At 37.7% G+C, this 21,765-nt stretch overlaps 1 protein-coding gene and 1 pseudogene across 3 annotated transcripts in view; both read left to right on the top strand.

Annotated features, from left to right (window-relative positions):
• BMS1 (BMS1 ribosome biogenesis factor) overlaps positions 1-20,848 on the top strand; it is a 48,493-nt gene extending 27,645 nt beyond the window's left edge. For all 3 annotated transcript variants that reach the window (XM_077124497.1, XM_077124498.1, XM_077124499.1), the window contains exons 13-23: positions 1,083-1,164; positions 6,756-6,829; positions 7,451-7,627; positions 9,214-9,402; positions 9,495-9,675; positions 9,882-9,940; positions 10,684-10,806; positions 12,844-12,991; positions 17,144-17,319; positions 19,401-19,562; positions 20,297-20,848. In XM_077124497.1, coding sequence (XP_076980612.1) covers positions 1,083-1,164; positions 6,756-6,829; positions 7,451-7,627; positions 9,214-9,402; positions 9,495-9,675; positions 9,882-9,940; positions 10,684-10,806; positions 12,844-12,991; positions 17,144-17,319; positions 19,401-19,562; positions 20,297-20,527 — 1,602 coding nt within the window. In that variant the 3' untranslated portion in view covers positions 20,528-20,848. The remainder of the gene's footprint in view (positions 1-1,082; positions 1,165-6,755; positions 6,830-7,450; positions 7,628-9,213; positions 9,403-9,494; positions 9,676-9,881; positions 9,941-10,683; positions 10,807-12,843; positions 12,992-17,143; positions 17,320-19,400; positions 19,563-20,296) is intronic.
• Positions 12,998-17,135, top strand: LOC143653481 (endoplasmic reticulum lectin 1 pseudogene; annotated as a pseudogene).
• Positions 20,849-21,765: the final 917 nt, after the last annotated feature.

Here is a 21,765-nt window from a genome sequence, read left to right as displayed (position 1 = left end):
TGGCTAGAACCTCCAATGCAATGTTGAATAGAAGTGGTGAGAGTGGACATGTTTGCCTAGTTTCTCAATTTAGGGGAAAAGCATCCATTCTTTTATCTTTAAGTATGATGTTAGCTCTGCACTTTTCATAAATGCCCTTTATCTGGCTGAAGGAATTCCCTTCTATTCCTAGTTTTTTGAGTGTTTTTATCATGAAAGGGTAAGTTTTTAATTTATTTGGTGTTTGATTACCCTATATGGATTGTGAGAGCAAGGATCATATTGGAACAGTAAGTTATTCTGTGCTTGCAAAATGTCTTGGCATAAAGTAGGTGTTCAATAAATATTTAGTGAATGATGATAAGCATAAAAGAATGCATTTGCTCTGGCATTCATTGTAATCATGCTGGCATGATCATTCTTTGAGAATGGAATTGTGTGTGCAAGATAAAAATCATGGATTGCCCTAGTGTAACGTTGGAGGGAGCAAGCTCCTGCCTCGGAAAGGACAGCCGTGAGCTACCAGTAGTCCACACTCCAGGAACATTGTAGTGGGTGCCTTGACCCTGAAGGCAGTATTTAGGGGGTGCACCTAGAATCCACTGTGTATGTCCATTGGATGACCTGGCATATCTGTATCTGGCAAACCCATCCAGTCTTCTCTGTACTACACTGTGCTCATTCATGACATTGTGTCTTTGTCAGAATATTTTTATAGGTCTGAAGAATTAAGTTTTCAAACAGCAACGTTAGATTTGGGTTAACAAATAGGAAGATCACTTTTCTATAAATGCTTTCTTTGTTGCCTTCAAATATTAATGTTCTTTGAAAGTCCGTGGAAAATATGTTTCTTTACTTTTGAGGTCAGTGGGCTAATGTATTTTTCATTCCACTGCTTAATACTGTGAAATTTGTATTTTATTCCTATGATGACAGTATCTGCATTAAAGGTAAAATTATCTCATGGGCCCACTTGGAATGAGAATTTCCATAAAAGTGGACCTGAGAAGTATTTAAAGGCAAGTTCTAGCCTACCTCTGTTTCTTAGTAGCAGTTATAGGTGTTTGGAGCATGTTGTCTAAATGCTGACTTTTTTATATAAGGTGATGAACAGTATCAGAGATTGCTTCGTGACTGGGAAATGGGAAGAGGATAAAGATGCAGCCAAGATCTTAGCGGAAGATGGTAAGTAAACTGTTCTATAGAGATGCCAGAAAAGACCGGCTCTCTACTGTTTTTTTGTTTATTTGCTTTTGTTTTTTATCTTAAGTAATTATCAAGTTGAAGGTAATAGTTAATTGTGAAATACTCTGTGGAGTCTGGCAGGAGTTAGGGTTCATATTCTTGTTCCTTCTTTCAGTGGTGGTCTATCTACTCCCCCCCACCCCCCTTTCCAGTTAATCAGAGACTTATTAGTTTGGGACTTTGAAGGAAAGTGGGAAGTTTTCCTAACATTGATTATGCATTAAAAATGATTTTTTGTGTGTGAAAAATGCACTCAACATTTATTTTTTCTTTTGATGATAAAATAGCATGCATTTTAGAAAATGTAGAATAAAAGGGAAAATACTAAAAATATACCAGAATATACCAGAATTCCATTCCCTATAGAAAACCTTTATTAACCTTTTAGGGTATATTCTTCCAGTCATTTAAAAATATTACTAGACACACATCATACATATTTAATATTGTATAATTACATGATTATATAGTCATACTTTACATTTTGTTACTAAATGTTTTTTAAGTTTCATTTTCAATGATATAAACATTCTATCTTATTGTAATTTAATTCATTTCTACTCTTTGGTGTTTAAGTAATTTTGTGCTTTGTCCATATGAAGAACTCTAGTAGGCAACCTTAAAATAATTCTTAAACCACATTTCCTGTTTTCATAAGATAGATTTCATAAAAGTTAGAGTTATTGGGTCATTTTTAAGGATCTCAATTGTCAAATGGCTTTTCAGAAAGTAGTTTTTATTTGAGCAGTGTGTCCTCATACTTATTTTAGTGCCTTCATTCAGCCTTGAGTACTGTCCATATGAAAGATTTGGGGGACCATTTTGATGTGCATACGTAAAATGTGTTCTTATTTGTAACTAGCATTTCTTTGGTAACTAGTAAATACGAACATTTATTTAAGATTATCAGTGCTGACATTTCTTTAGTAAATTGCTTTTCATGTCCTTTGCCTGTTTTTTTAATGGGATGCTAATGTGTATGGGTTTTCTTTTTTTTTTTTCTTTTTTTTATTAATTAAAAAAAAGAAAAGAAATTAACACAACATTTAGAAATCATTCCATTCTACATATGCACTCAGTAATTCTTAATATCACATAGATGTATGATCATCATTTCTTAGTACATTTGCATCGATTTAGGAAAAGAACTAGCAAAACAGCAGAAAAAGATATAGAATGTTAATATAGAGAAGAAAATTAAAATAATAATAATAAAAAATATATATATATAAAAAGGAAAAAGAAAAAACAAAAACAAAAGATACAAACAAACAAACAAACAAAAAACTATAGTTAGGTGCAGCTTCATTCAGTGTTTTAACATAGTTACATTACAATTAGGTATTATTGTGCTGTCCATTTTTGAGTTTTTGTATCTAGTCCTGTTGCACAGTCTGTATCCCTTCAGCTCCAATTACCCATTATCTTACCCTGTTTCTAACTCCTGCTGGTCTCTGTTACCAATGATATATTCCAAGTTGATTCTCGAATGTTGGTTCACATCAGTGGGACCATACAGTATTTGTCCTTTAGTTTTTGGCTAGACTCACTCAGCCTAATGTTCTCTAGGTCCATCCATGTTATTACATGCTTCATAAGTTTAGTCTGTCTTAAAGCTGCATAATATTCCATCGTAGGTATATACCACAGTTTGTTTAGCCACTCGTCTGTTGATGGACATTTTGGCTGTTTCCATCTCTCTGCAATTGTAAATAATGCTGCTATAAACATTGGTGTGCAAATGTCCGTTTGTGTCTTTGCCCTTAAGTCCTTTGAGTAGATACCTAGCAGTGGTATTGCTGGGTCGTAATCCATTCTGCCAGTCTATGTCTTTTGATTGGGAAATTCAGTCCATTAACTTTTAGTGTTATTACTGTTTGGATAATATTTTCCTCTACCATTTTGGCTTTTGTATTATATATATCATATCTGATTTTCCTTCTTTCTACACTTTACTCCATACCTCTCTCTTCTGTCTTTTGGTATCTGACTCCAGTGCTCCCTTTAGTATTTCTTGCAGAGCTGGTCTCTTGGTCACAAATTCTCTCAGTGACTTTTTGTCTATAAATGTTTTAATTTCTCCTTCATTTTTGAAGGACAATTTTGCTGGATATAGAAGTCTTGGTTGGCAGTTTTTCTCTTTTAGTAATTTAAATATATCATCCCAGTGTCTTCTAGCTTCCATGGTTTCTGCTGAGAAATCTACACATAGTCTTATTGGGTTTCCCTTGTATGTGACAGATTGTTTTTCTCTTGCTGCTTTCAAGATCCTCTCTTTCTCTTTGACCTCTGACATTCTAACTAGTAAGTGTCTTGGAGAATGTCTATTTGGGTCTATTCTCTTTGTGGTGCGCTGCACTTCTTAGATCTGTAATTTTAGGTCTTTCATAAGAGTTGGGAAATTTTCAGTGATAATTTCTTCCATTAGTTTTTCTCCTCCTTTTCCCTTCTCTTCTCCTTCTGGGACACCCACAACACGTATATTTGTGCGCTTCATATTGTCATTCAGTTCCCTGATCCCCTGCTCAAGTTTTTCCATTCTTTTCCCTATAGTTTCTGTTTCTTTTTGGAATTCAGATGTTCCATCCTCCAGTTCACTAATTGTAGCTTCTGTCTCTTTAAATCTACCATTGTAGGTATCCATTGTTTTTTCCATTTTTTCTTCTTTGTCCTTCACTCCCATAAGTTCTGTGATTTGTTTTTTCAGATTTTCTATTTCTTCTTTTTGTTCAGCCCATGTCTTCTTCATGTCCTCCCTCAATTTATTGATTTGGTTTTTGAAGAGGTTTTCCATTTCTGTTCATGTATTCAGCATTAGTTGTCTCAGCTCCTGTATCTCATTTGAACTATTGGTTTGTTCCTTTGACTGGGCCATATCTTCAATTTTCCGAGCGTCATCCATTATTTTCTGCTGGTGTCTGGGCATTTGATCAGATTTCCCTGGGTGTGGGACCCGGCTGGTTGAAAGGTTTTTCTGTGAAATCTTTGGGCTCTGTTTTTCTTTTCCCGCCCAGTAGGTGGCGCTCGTGGCGCTCGTCTGTCTGCGGGTCCCACCAGTAAAAGATGCTGTGGCTCCTTTAACTTGCCAGTCCGAATCTCACAGTCGGCCCGGGAAACCGCGCGTAGAGGAGGGGGTCGCCGGCCACTGCGGCTTGGGGGAGTGCTGGTCCAAATTGCCCAGCTGGCCCGAGACACCAAGCATGGTGGGAGGGCCCTGCTATCCAGCGTTCCCAGTCGGACTGGGAAGCCACGTGTGTGGGGGGGACCCCGGTCACCAGCCGCCCCGGCCCGGGGAAGCGCGCGCCCTCGGGTATCTCACCGCAGCGGATTCTCCCTGCCCGTTTAGCTGTTCCAGAATGGGGTACGCTGTCTTTTTGGTCTCTGTCGTGGCTCCGGGAGCTGTTTCGTATTGTTTCTGTTTCTTTAGTTGCTGTTCTGGAGGAGGAACTAAGACCCGCGTGTCTTACTAAGCTGCCATCTTCTCCACACTCGGGTTTTCTTTTTAACTGATTTTAAGATTGCTCTCAAAAGAATTCCTCTTTAAAGGATACTGTATCCTTAATTTGCTACACATATTTCTCCTGCTTTTTTTTCATATAAGTTTTCCATTTTGTTTACTATTACATTAAACATAAATTTTAAAACTTTTATGTAGTTAGGGCTACCAGTCTTTTTTTGGGGATTTCTTTTTTATTACATTTTTTCCCCACCAAAATTCCTGTTGTATCACTGCATTGAGAGCACTTTTAACAAGTTTCCATTGCTAAAGAAGATTTGCATGATCCAAAATGATAGTGCTTTCAAATCTTTAGTTTACTGCAGGAAAAAGATACAATAGTATCCTAAATTTTAGGATATCTTTAAAACACCTGGAGAGGGTAGGTGCCACCCCTTTTGTTCTGCCTCGGAAAGCTGTTGCAGAATGTCCTTTCATTGAACACCTGGGAACCAGTGAGCCAAAGATCTTGCTCCAAGTTCACATTTTGCTTGTGTCCTAGGCTTATTCCTGCTATATAACCCCCTTCAACAGCTGATCCCTCTCAGGGTGTCACCTTCTCAATCTCACAATCAATAAACAATTCTGACTAGAACCCAGAACAGATTTCCCCAAACTACTTAAACCTATGGATACAAAGGAACACAATTATGTACTTCATGCCTGGGCCAGGAGCCAGTGCCTTGAGGGTACTTCAACAAAACAGCTTAGGCTAATATTCCAGGACCGTTTGGAATTAACCTTTATAGCACAATCACCAAAGCACTTAAAAGTTGTGTGACTTATTCTAGTTTTGTACATTTGACTTGATTCCATCCGAAACTTGGGTAAAGATCAACATAATTTGTTTGCATATCATCATTTTCTGTCACAGTTATTTGAATAATGTTACAAATGTGTTTGTGCACGTAATACACATATCTGCAGCATGCTTGTTGCATTCAAATATATATCATAGACGTCCTTCTCTGAATTAGTCAGGGTTCATATGATTAGCATATTGGTAAATTCAAATTCCGTAGGACAGACTGCAAACTGAAAACTTGTAAAAGGTCGTTCTGAAATCTGGAAATTCTGTAGGGCAGAGAAAAATCTAAGTTTTTACATAGCAAATAGTCCTCTCCAGGAACACACTCTGCCCTTATTTAAATCTTTTCCATCTCTGATTAAAGCTTTGTGTATCATCGTATATTTCTTATTAAGGTTATTCCTTGAAATTATTTTAGTCTTGATTGATTAATGTCTTTTGTCATCTGTTTAGATTACTGTGTTTATTAGCTTCGTAGGGCTGTCTTTAACAAACTAATATAAACCGGGTGACTTAAAACACATGAATTTACATCTAGGTGGGAACTAATATCTTGGGCCGTGGAGACAAAGAAGATTCCTGAGCTAGTGTGATTGTGTGGCAGGATCCTGACCCTGCAGCATATTTCTGTGGAGTAAAGGAGGTGCAGGCCTTTGGGGGAAGGAAAATGCCTCCCCTGACCACTTGTTAGCACAGTTCCCAGTAGACTTGCTTATACTGCTGGTTGGTCCTTTGTTTCCAGCAAGACTGCTAAATTCTAAATGTTTTATAATCTAAGATTTTCTGTAGCTCTGCCACATGATTATGTGTTGAAGTTACTATTGAAAATCTTTTCCACACATGCTGTAATTAAGCCATAGCTTTTCAAAGTACTCTTGAACTCATTTTTGGGACTCACCTGCAGGGCCATATGTACCACCTGTGTGTGTGTCTCTGTTATGGAGAGTATCCACTACATGTGCTGGGAAAGGATCTCCTGGCTGAGTGGGATATTGAAGAAAAGTTTGAAAATGTGAATTGTGTCCATTTATTTAACCTGAACAGATGTTGAAATATTGACAATATAGAAAAAATCCTTAGTAAGTGTAGGATTGTTTTGGTATGTGCAGTAGTGGATAAAATCAAAACAAACTAGAATGAGGAATTCCCACTGTGCGTGGCCATGACAGTGTCACAATATCACACTTGGCTCCATTCACGAGGACTCCTATCCATAATCTTTCCTAGAGGAGCTGTATGGTGACTTTGAAGACCTTGAAACGGGTGACATACACAAAGGAACATCAGATTCAGATGCTCAGGTATGATTTTCTGTGGGCAGCCTTCAGGCCCTGGGTCTTGCTCCACGGGTTAGTATGTTCTAAGGGAGTCCCATGTTGAGAAATGCAGATCTTTTTCTTATCTGTGTAATTTGCTAATGAGTGGGTTCCTCCCTAAAGGTGTGAGGAGAAGGGATGCAGGGTGCATAAAAGGTTGCTTGTTTATTTGTTATTCTTGATCATTTGGATATATCTATTACCCCTTCTAGTTATAGTCATTATTTACCAAATTCCTGATGAGTCTTTATTCATTGAACATTTCAATTTAAGTGCCATTTTAAAACATTAATTCCCTGTTCTCCCCATTTCTTCTTTAGAGTAGTATGACTGGATAAGCTGGATTGGGCATACTTGGATGTCATTTTTATTTATACCTGTTGGCATTCTATGCCAAATTAAGGAATGGCAAAATTCATTTAAATTCAAATGTGAAAATGTAATTTTTAACTCTACTACATTATTTAGAACCAAAGACTGTTTGGTTTTTCATGTTGAGCATAACTATTTTGCAGCTCAAATAGAAACTTCTTTTTCCTTTAATAATGTTTAAAGAAAAGATCTATATAGACTTTTACAAAACTTTTTCTTTTCTGGAAATGTAAGGTTAAAGTTGTAGAGGAAGAAGTTAAGGAAGAAATTGAGCCCAGTGCAGAAGAAGGGGCAAAAAAAAAACGTATGGACAAGAAGCGAAAACTGAAAGAGATGTTTGATGCAGAATATGATGAAGGAGAAAGCACATATTTTGATGATCTTAAAGGAGAAATGCAGAAACAAGCCCAGGTAAGGAAACTCAATTCCTATCTGCCTTATTTAAAGGTTATGATATTATGAATATTGTGCCTCTCATTTGGATTCCTCTAGGTTAAGACACATGAGTATGTTTATTCAGTGATCAGACCATGTCATCAGTCAAAAGTTCATTAGAAAAATATTAGTACCTATTTAATAGGTTCTGAGGAGACAGAATTGATTGAGACATGTTTGCCATTTATATGAGAATTTTGGAAGGTAGTGATTTCAGACACAGATGCAAGCATTGGCTTAACATTCTGATGACTGCCTGAACCATAATGAAATAATCTGCCTGGGTAGGTGATTCTTGGCCTGTGTGATTTATGCACACACCATGTTCTTTAGGGAAGATGGCAGTGGAAGTGAACGAAGTAGTCGAATGAATACTGGATATACTCTATTTTGATGGTAGGTCAATAATAGAATGAATGTGGGCTGTGTAAGAGAAGAAATAAGGATGACTAACTGGAAGTTATTGGAAGGAAGGGTTATCAAAAGTAAGATAGGAAGGCATTTAGAAGGTGCAGGTTTGTCAGGGAAAATCAAAAGTTCAGGTTACATTCAAGATGTCTTTAGACAAGTAGCATCATCTAGGCCTTTGGGAGTTCTGGACAAGGGTCTAGACCTCAGCAAATAGAGGGTATTCAAAGTCATAAGATTCTGTAAGAACACCGGGGTGTGAGCGTGGATACAGACGGGGCAGGGGCAAGGACTGAACAGCTTCACATCAGAGGTTGGGCAAAGAGGAGAAATAAACAATGGGGAATCTGCAGTGCCTGCTAAGGTAGAAGAAATCTAAGAGAATTGCTATGCTGGAAGCCAGTTGTAAAAGGAAGTAATGATTTGTTTCAAATCCTATTGATGTGTTAACTGAGATGACAGACCTGACCGCTGGTTTAGGAATGTGGAGACCTTTACTGACTTTGACAAGCAGTAGCTATTGAATGGTGGAGCAAAAGTCCAATTGTGCATTGAAAAGAGAACAGGAAGAGGGACCTGGAGACTGCGTCTATAGAAAATTTTGGAGTTTTGCTGCAGAGAGAATCAGAAGTGGTACATTAGTTGTTGGAGGATATGGAATTAAAAGAAGGTTTTTAAAGTTGAAAGAAATAATGGAAGAAAATTTTGTTGTTATAAACTAAGTGGTGTCTAGTGTAATAGTGCTATGCAGTGTAACTTTCTACAGGGTTAGAGATCTATAGTTGACCTACCTGATGTGGTAGTCCCTGACCTCATGTGGTGTTGGCCATTGGAAATGTGGCTAGTGTGACTGAGGAACTGACTTAAATTTTAATTTATTGCAATTTCAGTAGCCATGAGCGTCTACCGTATTGGACAATAATAAAGGGTTGGACATGGGTGTAAATCTTTCTAGGGGTTGATTGTGGAACTTCCTCCAAATTGCTTAATATTTGAGTGACTAAGGAAATAGTCATCACTTGGGAGTGAAGATGAGAGAGATTGTTGGATGCTTGAAGAAAGAAGAAAAAGTGTGAAATAGTTGTTTGGAGACTAAGAAACTGTGGACTGGGAAAATTGAATGTTTTCTTTTTTTTCCCCACTCTCATCTATAGCTTAACAGGGCAGAATTTGAAGATCAAGACGATGAAGCCAGAGTTCAGTATGAGGGGTTTCGACCTGGGATGTATGTCCGGATTGAGATAGAAAATGTCCCCTGTGAATTCGTGCTCAACTTTGACCCCCATTACCCAATTATTCTGGGTGGTTTGGGCAACAGTGAGGGCAATGTTGGATATGTGCAGGTAGGTACTGTTGACTCTGTGCCAAGTTATTGATGTTCTTTGCACTTATTCTACACTAATAATTTGTATTGTCTGGTCTCTCCTCCCCTCAGATGCGTCTGAAGAAACATCGTTGGTATAAGAAAATCCTCAAGTCTCGAGATCCAATCATTTTTTCTGTGGGGTGGAGAAGATTTCAGACCATTCCTCTCTATTATATTGAAGACCATAATGGAAGACAAAGGCTTCTAAAATACACACCACAGCACATGCATTGTGGAGCAACTTTTTGGGGTAAAATGTGGCTAGAATGATTTGCTTGTAGGTTAATTTAAGTCTTTTAGGTTTTATCATCAGCACTTTGGTATATTCCTTTCATGAAATCCCAATTCATAAGATTTTCCTTTTTCTTTTGTCTTTTTGATTTGAGTGTGTATATATAAAATGGAATCCAAAATTTACAGTTCACAGCATTTATTTTTTTTTCTGTTTTCTTTAAGGTCCTATCACTCCACAGGGAACTGGCTTCTTGGCAATACAGTCTGTCAGTGGTGTGATGGTAAACGTGTTTTAGTTTTGTTTTTAATTTTACAGATGGTGCTTGAGTAATATATCTTGAATATAGATTACTATTATGTGCATGAAACTTTAAGTTGAAAGTTACTCATTTTTGATGTGGTAAATTTCTCTTTGCTAATTTTCCTACAACCATTTAAGTTGGGTGTGGGGGTAGAGAAGAGAGAGGCAGGAGAGTTATCAATGTACTGATAACATTTTATATTTATATGCAATTTTGGACTTATTTATTCAAAAATGTTTAAGCATTATTCACCATGTGCCAAGCACTATTGTAGTTTCTGGGGAAACATCCGTACACCATCTAGAGATAGATGTACCCTGATGTTGCTGGGTTAACAGTATGTTCACACAGTGTTCATTTGGTCGCTCGGGATGGGTTTTATTGCCCCATTTAACAGAAAGAAAGCAGAATAATGAGTGGATGGAATCCGGTAATTCCAAAATTTGGCTTCTTAAACATTGCAACCAAAGTATGCTTTTCATTCCAAATAGGTCATTATTGTAGAATTATATTATCATGGCTTACTCTTAGAAAAGTACTCAAGTTAACCATTTGTGTGGTTTACATGTGTTCTAGATTGCTTTTCCCAGTTCAGATGTTCTTTTTTGTTCTTTCCTAATTGATGTAATTGAAGTGCACTTTGATAATTTGTTGCATCACAGAGAATTGTAATTTTTCTCTTGCTGATATTCTTCTATTCAAATTTCGGGGGGTTCTTTTAGCCTGATTTCCGGATAGCTGCTACAGGAGTTGTCCTTGATCTGGATAAATCCATAAAAATTGTGAAGAAATTAAAGCTAACTGGTTTTCCATATAAAATTTTCAAGAACACTTCATTTATTAAGGTCTGTATTTCTATATATTCATATTTATATATATATGTAGTTAAAGCAGGAATGAAATATAAAATGTAGGTCAGAAAATTTTTCTTAGAAATGGATTTGAAATCCTTTAAATCTTGATCTTTCATATTTTTTAGCCATTTCTTTATATTGTCTGTTTACTTAAATAGATTTTAAGATCTTAAGGTGAAATAAAACAAATTTTTAGTAATTGAGACTATTATAATACTTAGTACTTCCATGTGAAACTATTCACAGAGCTAATATTTAAAATGTGATTTTGTTCACTGGTTTTTGTTTCCTACATTGCATACCCTTTGATTTTTGTTAAGAAAAGAAAGAAAATTATAGGCTCAGTAGAAAAAGACAAAGCAAATCACAAAAAAAGTTATTGACAAGGGCACTGAGAAATAGAATTCTCATTTGCAATATTTTGGGGGTTGTTTTTTGGTGATGTGAGCAGTATGAACATTTTAGGAAGATAAATGTGACAGTAATGTGCATAATGGGGGAAGAAAGTGACTGGCAATGTTAACACACCAAAAATGAGATAAAAGGACCTGTGCAGTGATGGTGCCGGAAATGTGGAGTACTCCATTAGCATAGAAGAAAGCCTAAGGGTTGTTACTTTTAGCTAACTGAGAGCTAGCCTAAGACACAATTTTTGGTACCCATACTAGGATGCATACATGGAATATATAGGTTTTAATTATTAGTTAATTGATTGATTTGTTCTCTGTTGGTACAAAAAAAAAAACCTTTAAAAGTATTTGTATCTCAGAGCTGACCAGACTCCATACCTGAGTTATAGTTCAGGGTAGGGTCACTAAGATGGTTAAATAATTGGATAGGAAGATGCAGAAATAAGATTATAGGCACAGACTCTTTTAGTCCAGAAGAATCCTCTCCTCAGTATTTTATACAAGTACCTTATGAGACTGCTTCTTTCATTTTAGAAGTACTTCATTTTTCATTCATTCATGAAGCGATTATTGAGCACATGTTGTATGCCAGTGTACCTCTGGGCCTGCCACTTTTTTAAATGGTCTTTAAAGACTTTAAATGTTCTTTGAAGTGCAAGTTATTGTCACATGGACTGTGCATAAATTGAATTACATTTTAGATGCATTGAAGGAGCATGCCTTTGATTTTTTTAAAGATATTTTACAAATGTCTTGAATGATATTTTTAAATATTCATCTATTCTGGAAACTTAATATTGCACGAAATGTATTAACTTTAGGCAGAAATGAAAGATTAAAAGTAAAATAAAAAAGCATTTGTATGGAGTTTCATACTTGTATTTTTTTCCCTTTGCTTTAAACTGAAGGAGGTTTGATTTTACATTGTACCATTGTGTCTTCTGAAACTAAACTAATTATGACATGGAGACAAGTGGATTTTATTTTGTAGACTTTTTTATTTTATTTTTTGACAATCTAAATAAAAATTGCTTTCAGTCTTGACTGAATTATTCTGAGCTCTAAATTTACTACCTAAGAAATTTTGATAATTTAAATATTTTGTGAGTTTCTTATTCCATTTTTAGTTTTTTATATGGGGGTTGTTTTAGCAACATTTATTTAAAATCTCAGTGGGAATGTTTCCAAACATATAGCATTAAGATCATTAAAATTCTCATGTAAGGTGTCACCTGGTGTAGCTTTTGTTACTTTCTGAGTACATATACCACATAATAGGATTTGAGCTTCAGTCTTACCCTGTGAGATTCCAGTAAAGGCTACTCAGTAAATATATGTTTGAATTCTCTTCCACAAAGATACCAGTGATGAGCATGCTAGTACCCACAAGAGTCTTGATTAATGTTATTTTGGGGAAAGTAAAATGGAGATTTACTTAGTAAAAAACTAGTGCAAATTTTACTTAGTAATTCCACTTCTGGGAGAAAAATACTAGAGTTTGATTATTTTATCACCCTTCAAAGAGCTTCTTTTTTTAAACCTAGGATATATATGTGAGCTAAGAGATAAAGTATACAGTTTTGTATGTGTGAAATTTTTTTTTTTTATATTTCTGTAGGGAATGTTTAATTCTGCCTTGGAAGTGGCCAAATTTGAAGGTGCTGTGATTCGAACTGTCAGTGGAATAAGGGGACAGATCAAGAAAGCACTCCGGGCTCCAGAAGGAGCATTCCGGGCCAGCTTTGAGGATAAATTGTTGATGAGTGGTAAATATCTGTTGTGGGGTGTCAGTATCAGTGGCTGACTATTCGTTATTGCTTTCTAGCCAATAATAATTAGATGATTAGGGTCAGATCATACTCTCTATAGTTTTAGCATCTTTGTGCAGTGTGTTGATTCACATTTTATCTGCAGCCCCTTTGGTTTGAACCTGGTAAAGTCTTTGAAATAATCACGTAGTTCCTATCACTGGGAAACGATGATGGGAGACTCAACGGAGCAGAGTCAGCGTAGCCTGGCTCTCTGGAAGGAGACGTGGCAGCGATTAGGACCCCAGCTCCCCTGGCACTTTGTAGTCCTGCCACCTTCTCCTCTTCTTCCCCCTCTTCTCCTCTGTGGACAGAGGAGATTGTGGTGGAGGATGGAGAAAGGAGGTAGTAGCATGCAGAGCCTGGTCCCTGGTGGGCTGGTGTTAACCAGTTCTCTGCGCCTTCCAGAAGTGTCTGGTGGCCACTGCCTGTTCCCCTAGCTCAGTGATACGTCCCCTTCTGAATCAACTGTCCGAAGTTCTCTTTGCCCACAGCTAGTGTTTCATATAAAGAAGGTAATTATGTTATCATGACAGCTGCACATAAAGAAAATATAAATGCATACTGCCCCTGTGACAAGTGGGGATGAGGAAGAAAAACATGTTTCTAAAGACCCTAATCCAAGAGAGCTATTAAACAAAACAGTTGTTCCTGAACATTATTTAATTTATGAAATATGTCACAGAAAATGCATCTGGCAGTGTCATGAAGAGAAAGAAACTGGTCAGAAAGTAAATCTTCATGAGTACTACCTCAGGAATATGATGGCTAAGAATCTGCTATCTGAAAAAGAACAAGAAGCAAAGGGAACAGAAAAATAAAAATTCCCACTAAAAATGTTGAAGGTCAGATGATGCTCTACTATCCTGTAGGAATGGGAAATGGCATACCTTGAAGTTTGAGACACAGCTAGCCCAGATCAAGTGCTGTGAAATAAGTCTGAATCAAAGCATGAAATTCTTTCAGTAGCTGAAGTTACAGCTTGCGAATATGAAGTTGTCGTTTTGATGAGTGGCACCCTTGTGCAATCATCCTAAATATAGGTTCAGGACTTCTCTTGTGAAAGACGTATTTTGCCAGTCATTGCCAGGCTCACCATTTGAATCCCTCACTCTGGCATGTTTGGAGAAACAGGATGTCTTTTAGATGAAATAAAGAGGAAGACTTTCCAGTCAACTAAAGAAAAATTTCCAGCGATCCATAAGCCTATTTCTTAGCTCTCAGCCAGTGCTCACGGTTGGAACAACCCACATATTCAAATTGACAGATGACCAACTTTATGAATGAGTTCCTTAGTGGCTCTTATTGCTTTCGTGGGGCTTTTGATTACTAAAAATATAAATTCTGCTGTGGCAAACCTATACGTCAGTACCATGAGGGCAGGGATGGCAGGAAAACCTCTGGGGTTGTGGAAACGTGGAACCAAGAAGAGCCTATTGAATGTGTCAAGAAGAATATTGATAGAGCCTCATCGTCAAGACGTTGGCACCCAGCTAGTCAGGGTGGTGCCACATTTTTATGGAAATGGAGATTTTGTGATATAACTGACAGATCTACATATGGAATTCTGTAACTAAAGTGTGAAGAATTAGATTCTCCTTATGTTCAAACCTCACTCAGGTCAGTGTATTCAATGTCCAGAGAGCTATAGAATCTTAGATACAGTAGATGAAAATGGACTTCTCTTCCAAACTAAAGGGTAATGAAGTTGGGGGAAGAAAAGGCCATTAAAATATCATTGTGGGAGTTAGATTCAGGTGTCAACTTGGCCAGGTGAAGGTGCCGAGTTCTGTTGCTGTGGACATGAGCCAGTGGCATGTGAACCTCGTGTGTTGCTGATTACACCTGCAGTCAGAGGGGTGCCTGCTGCAATGGATGATGTTTGATTTAATTAGCTGGTGCTTAAATGACAGAGCTCTAGCACACCCCAAGGAGCTCAGCATACCTCATCTGAGCACCCACAACAGCCCAGGCCTGTGGAGATGCAGAAGGAATCACCCCAGGGAAAGTTGTTGGAACCCAGAGGCCTGGAGAGAAGGCCAGCAGAGATCTGCCTTCCAGTGTAAGAAAGAGCTTCAGATGAAAATTAGCTGCCTTTCCTCTGAAGAACTACATGTTAACTAAATAAATCCCCTTTTATTGGAAGCTAATCTGTCTCTGGTGTGTCACATTTTGGCAGCTAGCAAACTAGAACAGATTTTGGTACTGGAGAGTGGGATGCTGCTGCAGTTTGCAAATGCCAGATATGTTGGAATGGTTTTTTGGATGGCTAAGGGGAAGATTTCGGAAGAACTGTGAAGAGAATGATGAAGAAGTCCTGGAGTGCTTGAAGAGACTGTTGGTCTAAATGGAATCACTGCCAGTCTGGACAAAGGGGGACACAAAAGGGACAAATTAGAGTTTGCAGAGTGAGAACGATGAAGGTTCAGGTCTGAAGCCAAGAAACCTCGGGCCAGGAGAGTGGACCCACCTGTATACATGGAGAGGGTATACCTGAAGGGCGAGGATGAGTCTCCCACCTCATTGCAGTGAAAGAGTCGTGTAGCCTCAGGCCTTGGAGAAGGTACAGCACGCTCCTTGGGGACTGGGGAGAGCCTGGCTGCCACCACTTGGAGGGGTTGAGCCTGCGCCCTGGAAATGGCAGAGAGCCCAGGTGTGGCCCCGTTGCTTGGAGAGGGTGGAGCTGAAGAAAAATGGTCTCAGTGTGCCCTGAGGTTGATTTGGAAAGAGGTGGGCAACTGCATATCCCTTGGAAAGGGTGGGGCTGCTGTTTTGTAAAGCCTGAAGGATAAATGACTTTCAGACTTTGAAATCCAGTGGTGTTTGCCCTGCAGGTTTTCCTTCCAGTTTCTCCTTATGGATCCTGTGACTGTCCCCCCTTTTCATATTGGCACCAGATAACTTGTTTTGAGATTCATAGGTCCACAGCCAGAAGAGAATTTTTTGCACTTTAATATTGTTTAACGTGATGCATGTAATTGGCAAGTTGGCAAGGGGTGGACATGTGGTAGTTAGATTCAGGTGTCAACTTGACCTGATGAAGGTTCCTAGTTCTATTGCTGTGGACATGAACCAGTGGCATGTGAGCCTCATCTGTGCTGATTACATCTGCAGTTGGCTAGGAGGCGTGCCTGCTGCAATGAATGATATTTGATATAATTGGCTGGTGCTTAAATGAGAGAGCTCAGCCCAAGCAGCTCAGCATACCTCATCTCAGCACCCGCAGCTCAGCCCAGGCCTTTGTAGATGCAGAAGGAATCACCCTGGGGAAGGTTGTTGGAACCCAGAACCCTGGAGAGAAGGCCAGCAGAGATTACCCTGTGCCTTCTCACATAAGAAAGAACCTCAGATGAAGGTTAGCTTCCAATAAATCCCCTTTTATTGAAAGCCAATCTGTCTCTGGTGTGTTGCATTCTGACAGCTGGCAAACTAGAACAATCTTGATGATTCCTATCTTCTGTGACCATTTGTCTCATAGAACTCTGAACCATTCAACTTCATCTAAAGGATTATATACAAGGACTTTTGACCACTTTGTGAATATGTATGTGCATATAAGATTATTGATAATCTTCTAAGGCAGACATTTGTCTCATATTTTTCATTTTTGTTGTATATTATGGTTTTTTATATATTTTAACTTTTTTGGGGGGGGGTGCGGGGTGCAAGGCCCGTGAATCAAACAAACCTTGGTCTCCTGCATGAAAGGCGGGCATTCTAACCACCAAACTACCCATTAAGTTTTTTATTGTATAATATAACATATACACTGTTATATCTTATGAAATGATTGTGTACATTTTTTTTTATTTGGATTATGTGAGTCCAAAATAAATTTCATCCAGGATATTTTAAATCTAGTCTTATCAAATATCATGTGGTTGTACTTATTGAGTTTTTAAATAACAGATTTATATAAATTGTAATATATATAACTATTTAAAAAGTAAAGATAATGAAAAAAAAGAGTAATGTGTTTTGAAGTCCCTCTTCAAATCTTGTGGAACCACGTAAAGAAGTTTGGGTAACCAAGGAAAGGTGTTTTGTTTCTTTGTTTGGCAAGATGGTTATGAATCTTCTTTTCAAAATGTAAATTTCCTCTCAATCCAGATATCGTCTTCATGCGAACTTGGTATCCTGTCTCCACCCCAGCCTTCTATAATCCAGTGACATCTTTATTGAAACCAGTGGGTGAGAAAAATACCTGGTCAGGAATGAGGACAACAGGGCAACTCAGGCTGGCACACAGTATCAGACTAAAGCCAAACAAGGATTCTCTTTATAAGGTATTGGTTACATATGTTGTTAGTCAGGATGACAGCATGGGCTTTGGACAGTGAGTCCCTTGTAGTGTTATATAGGCTTTGAATTTTCAGTAAAAGTCTGAACACTGAATTTGATTGAACATATTGTATTTTATAGAATATTTTTGGACAGAATACAGGAAACTAGTAATTGTGCTCTCTGAGTGGAATGGAGACTTTAACTTCATTATATACCCTTTTTAAGCTTTTGTGTTGTTTTTTTGTTTCACCAAACCCATGTGTTACTTTTTCAAGCATTAATGTACTAATTTTTATTCAAGTGTTAACATACACAGCTTGATGAATTATAGCAACCCAAGTAGCTGCCACCTAGAGCAAGTGATGGAACATTTACCAGCACAACAGACCTCTCCTTGTGGCCCTTCCCTGTCACTACCCCCATACCTCCTCTATGGTAGCCACCGTCCTTACTCCTTGTATATAAATTAGTTCTACCTGTTTGGAGTTTATAAAACATAGTTTGTTATTTTGCTTGGCTTCTTTCACATTCAGTATTGTAAGATTCATCCATATTCTTTTGTATAGCAAGCATTCATTCATGTTTATTTTATTCCTTTTTATTGTAGCAAAATATATACAGTGCTTTCATTTCTACTGCCCAATAGAATTCCATTATATGCATATGTGACAGTTTACCCATTTTATTGTGGTCATTATTTCCAGGTTTATACCATTATAAAAGCTGCTCTAAGCACTCATATACAAATTGTTTGGTATGCCTATGCACATGTATCTGTTGGATAGATCCCCAAGGGTAGATTTTTGGCATATAGGGTATGTATGTGTTCAACTTTAGTGTATAATGCCTATAGTTTTGCACAGCCAACCACATTAGATGCCTCCCAAAAGCATATCAGAGTTCTGGTTGTTCCACATCCTTGCCAGTGGTTGGCCTTGCCAGTCTTTTTTTATTTTAGGCTTTAATGGTCACTTAAGATTGCTATATGATTTAGATTTTGGTCTTTGGAAATTTTATTATTTTCCTGATAGTTAAAAATGATTTGAAATGTTTTAATTATTACAGTCCAGGTTGGTAATTGTTTTGTAATAAGGAGGGTAGGTAGTTGAGGGAATTTAGTCTACCATTCTGCTGGAAACAGAAGTCTCCCCATGCATTACTTTTTTGTAAAATAGTTCATAAAAAATTTTAGATCATCTTACATGAATTTTTATTAAATTCATCAGGATGTGTGGTGCCTATTATCTAGCTTATGGTGCTTACTCTTTTGAGAAGAAAGGGATTTCTCTGATTCTGAAGCAATTCTTTTTTGCATTGGTTCCTAAACAGAATATTGAATATTATTGTGTTATCTTTAATAATAAATTTAGAGACAGCAGGAATATTCTCTATACAGTTGATGTCAGTCTTCCAAAGGCCTAAGGCAAAACTTTCAACTGATGAATTATATTTTGGATACAGTTCAGAATTTTGGTCATCTCTTAATTTAAGCTTAGAATTTAGATTGTCTTAAAAATAGAGAGTAGTTTGCCTTCATCTATTATTTAAATCTCACTTTTCACCATCACTTTTCCATTAGAAACAGTTGAGAAGTTAACTTCTTAATGAGAATTGGAGATAGAGGCATTTGTGATTGCTGACTGGAGGGAGAGCTTTGTCCTTTAGATCCAATCATTGCTAGATTGACAATCAAGATGAAAAGCTAGATGATTCTTGTTAGGTTGGCAGGAAACACCCCTGTGCTCTAAAGATAAGGCCAGAATTTCCCATTAAAAAATTTGGATCTGTTTACCTGCTTATTGAGACCCCATAGTTCCGTACCATTTAGAATAGAAATTGCACAGTTGATTTCTTGGAAGAATGTTAAATGTAATACATACATTCCTCTGTTTTGTCTAGTGTTCTGTACATACATTGAGGCAGTCCATATTTGATGAATAATTGAATTCTCATTTCTGATGGTTGTCAGACTCTGGTGTTTCTGATCTTGTGGCAAAGTCAATCCATTGAGAAGCTTTCATTCAAAAGTTTTTAAATGCACATTAGCATAATTTACATATGCAATATTCTTTTTTTTTTCCAGCCAATAATGAGGCAAAAGAAGCATTTTAATTCACTGCACATTCCAAAAGCCTTGCAGAAGGCCCTGCCATTTAAGAATAAACCCAAGACCCAAGCAAAGGCAGGCAAAGTGCCAAAAGACAGGCTGAGACCAGCCGTCATACGGGAGCCTCATGAAAGGAAGGTATGGTGATGGATGGCTTACTGTGCATTGCATTCAGATGTGAAAGAAATGCTTTCTCTTGTGTACTTGCCATTTGTATGGCTTTCTTATTTTTCATCAGGAAAGGATGAGGGCCGGACTGATTCAAGGCACTGGAATTGGAAGTCAGAGGAAAGGCTTGGTCCATTTCCTGCTTTTGTTTAGTACGCATCTTAATGGAGAGTAGCAGGCCCAGCTGTTACAATCACGCTATTCCATTATAACCGAGTCGGAGCAGACCCTATTAGGGGCAGAGGCAGAAGCCAGCAAATTTGACATTTGTGATAAACTTTCATGAGCTGACAACACTGATTTGTTTAATTATGATTTCTATAACATGAGTAAAGGAACAGAGTTATTTAATCATATTCCTACCTTCTACGTTCTTTTTAATTTTGTAGAAATTATTTAACTCTGCCTTGTAGGGACAGAGGACTTTTCTTTGACTTAGTTTAATTTCATAGAATGTCCACAAAGAGAACAGAGTAATGAACATGGTTTTATGGTAAAGGCCCTTATTTAAGTATTTTGCTCAGTCAGTATGATTTCCTAGTTTAAGATAAATTTCCACTAGGTTGATAGTTTGTTGGATCCTGGGCTAACTCTAGCTTTGATGCACTCAGCTCAGGTATCGAGGTTCCTTGAAACTTAGGTAATAACTGAAGCATGCTGCTGCTGTAGGAGTGGGCTGAACTCCCTGGTTTTGTCCTTGTCAGATCCTCGCACTACTGGACGCTCTGGGTACAGTGCACAGCCACAAGATGAAGAAGGTCAAGGAGCAGCGGCATCTGCAGAATAAAGAGCACTTCAAGGTGAAGCAAAAAGAGGAGGAGGGTAGACTGAAGCGACAGAAGGAGCTTAGGAAGAAGCTTTTCCGAATTCAAGGTCAGAAAGAAAGAAGAAATCAGAAGTCAAGCCTGAAGGGGCCTGAGGAGCAACTGAAGTGAGCCTCTAAGATGGGTAGAATGTTTTCCTCATCTGCGCACATGGATGGATTTAAATATGATAGTGCTTATATATAACAAGTCAGGGCACTGGAGCCCAGAAACGACCTCTTGGTTGTATATAACCCAGACTGTGCCTTTAAGAGGAGAGATGGAGAAGACGAGGCTGGTATGATACTGGTTCGTTCTCAGCATGGAGGCTATGTAGAGAGCTGAATATTATTATTCAAGGCTGTATAGATTCCCTCAATTTCCTCTAGCAGTGTCAGTTTAATTTTTTTTGTGCTGAAACAAAAAAAAGTCATTAAAATATTTTCCTGCTAATTTTGGCCTAGAAGTTTTCATTGGAGAAGGCAAATATCTGACAAAATTGATAGTGGATAATTCTTTACTCTGTTTACTTTCATGATGAACCTTCCAGAAGGGAAAAGAACCGTCAATATAACTTTTTAGATAAGGGCAGATATTTGGTTTTGTTTCATTGTTTGCCATCACAGGCCTTAGTGGACATTTTATACCTTATTTCATATGTTTTCCATTTAGTATAATAGCTAGGTAATAAAATTGCTATTTTTGTCCTCCTGTCTATGTAGCTTGACTTGTAGAGCTTTAAACCAGGGGATTTCAGGCTCCGGTATGCTTAGGGACCGCGAAAATGAAGTAGGCTGCTTATATTATGCTCATTTACAACACCTGCCTGGTTATATTGCCTTTTTATTAGTTGACATTTTTATTGAGATAATTATAGTTGTAATCATAATTGCCGTTGTAGGAAATAATACAGAAAAAAATCCTTTTCTACTTTGCTGAGGTTTTCCCAGTGCAAACATTTTGCAAAAATGTAGTATAATTCCACAGCCAGAACATTGACTTCAACATCTAAGCAACAAAATAGGTTTTCTTGAAGTAACTCTTAGGCATAAAGTAGGCTTAGCTTCCTTGCCACAGAAATAAGTTTGGTTATGGTAGTTCTTAAAGGCTTTTCACACAGTGCCTTCCAGAAAATTTGTGGCCATTTTTGACACCCAGGTTGAGAGTGCCTATTCCATACACACCATTAGTGGTCTTAATTTTCTAATTTGGTCAGATGAAATGGATCTCATGATTATTACTTGATTACCAGTGAAATTGAGATCTTTTGGCTGTTGTTTTTTAATCAATACATACACCTATTTAAAGAAGTCAAACCGCATTATGGGACATTTAATGAAAAGTAGCAGCCTAATGCTCCACCCTCTTTC

This window comes from Tamandua tetradactyla, chromosome 13, assembly GCF_023851605.1.
Source record: "Tamandua tetradactyla isolate mTamTet1 chromosome 13, mTamTet1.pri, whole genome shotgun sequence".
In the NCBI taxonomy this organism is placed as follows: domain Eukaryota; kingdom Metazoa; phylum Chordata; class Mammalia; order Pilosa; family Myrmecophagidae; genus Tamandua; species Tamandua tetradactyla.
This window is presented reverse-complemented; position numbering and strand designations above follow the sequence as displayed.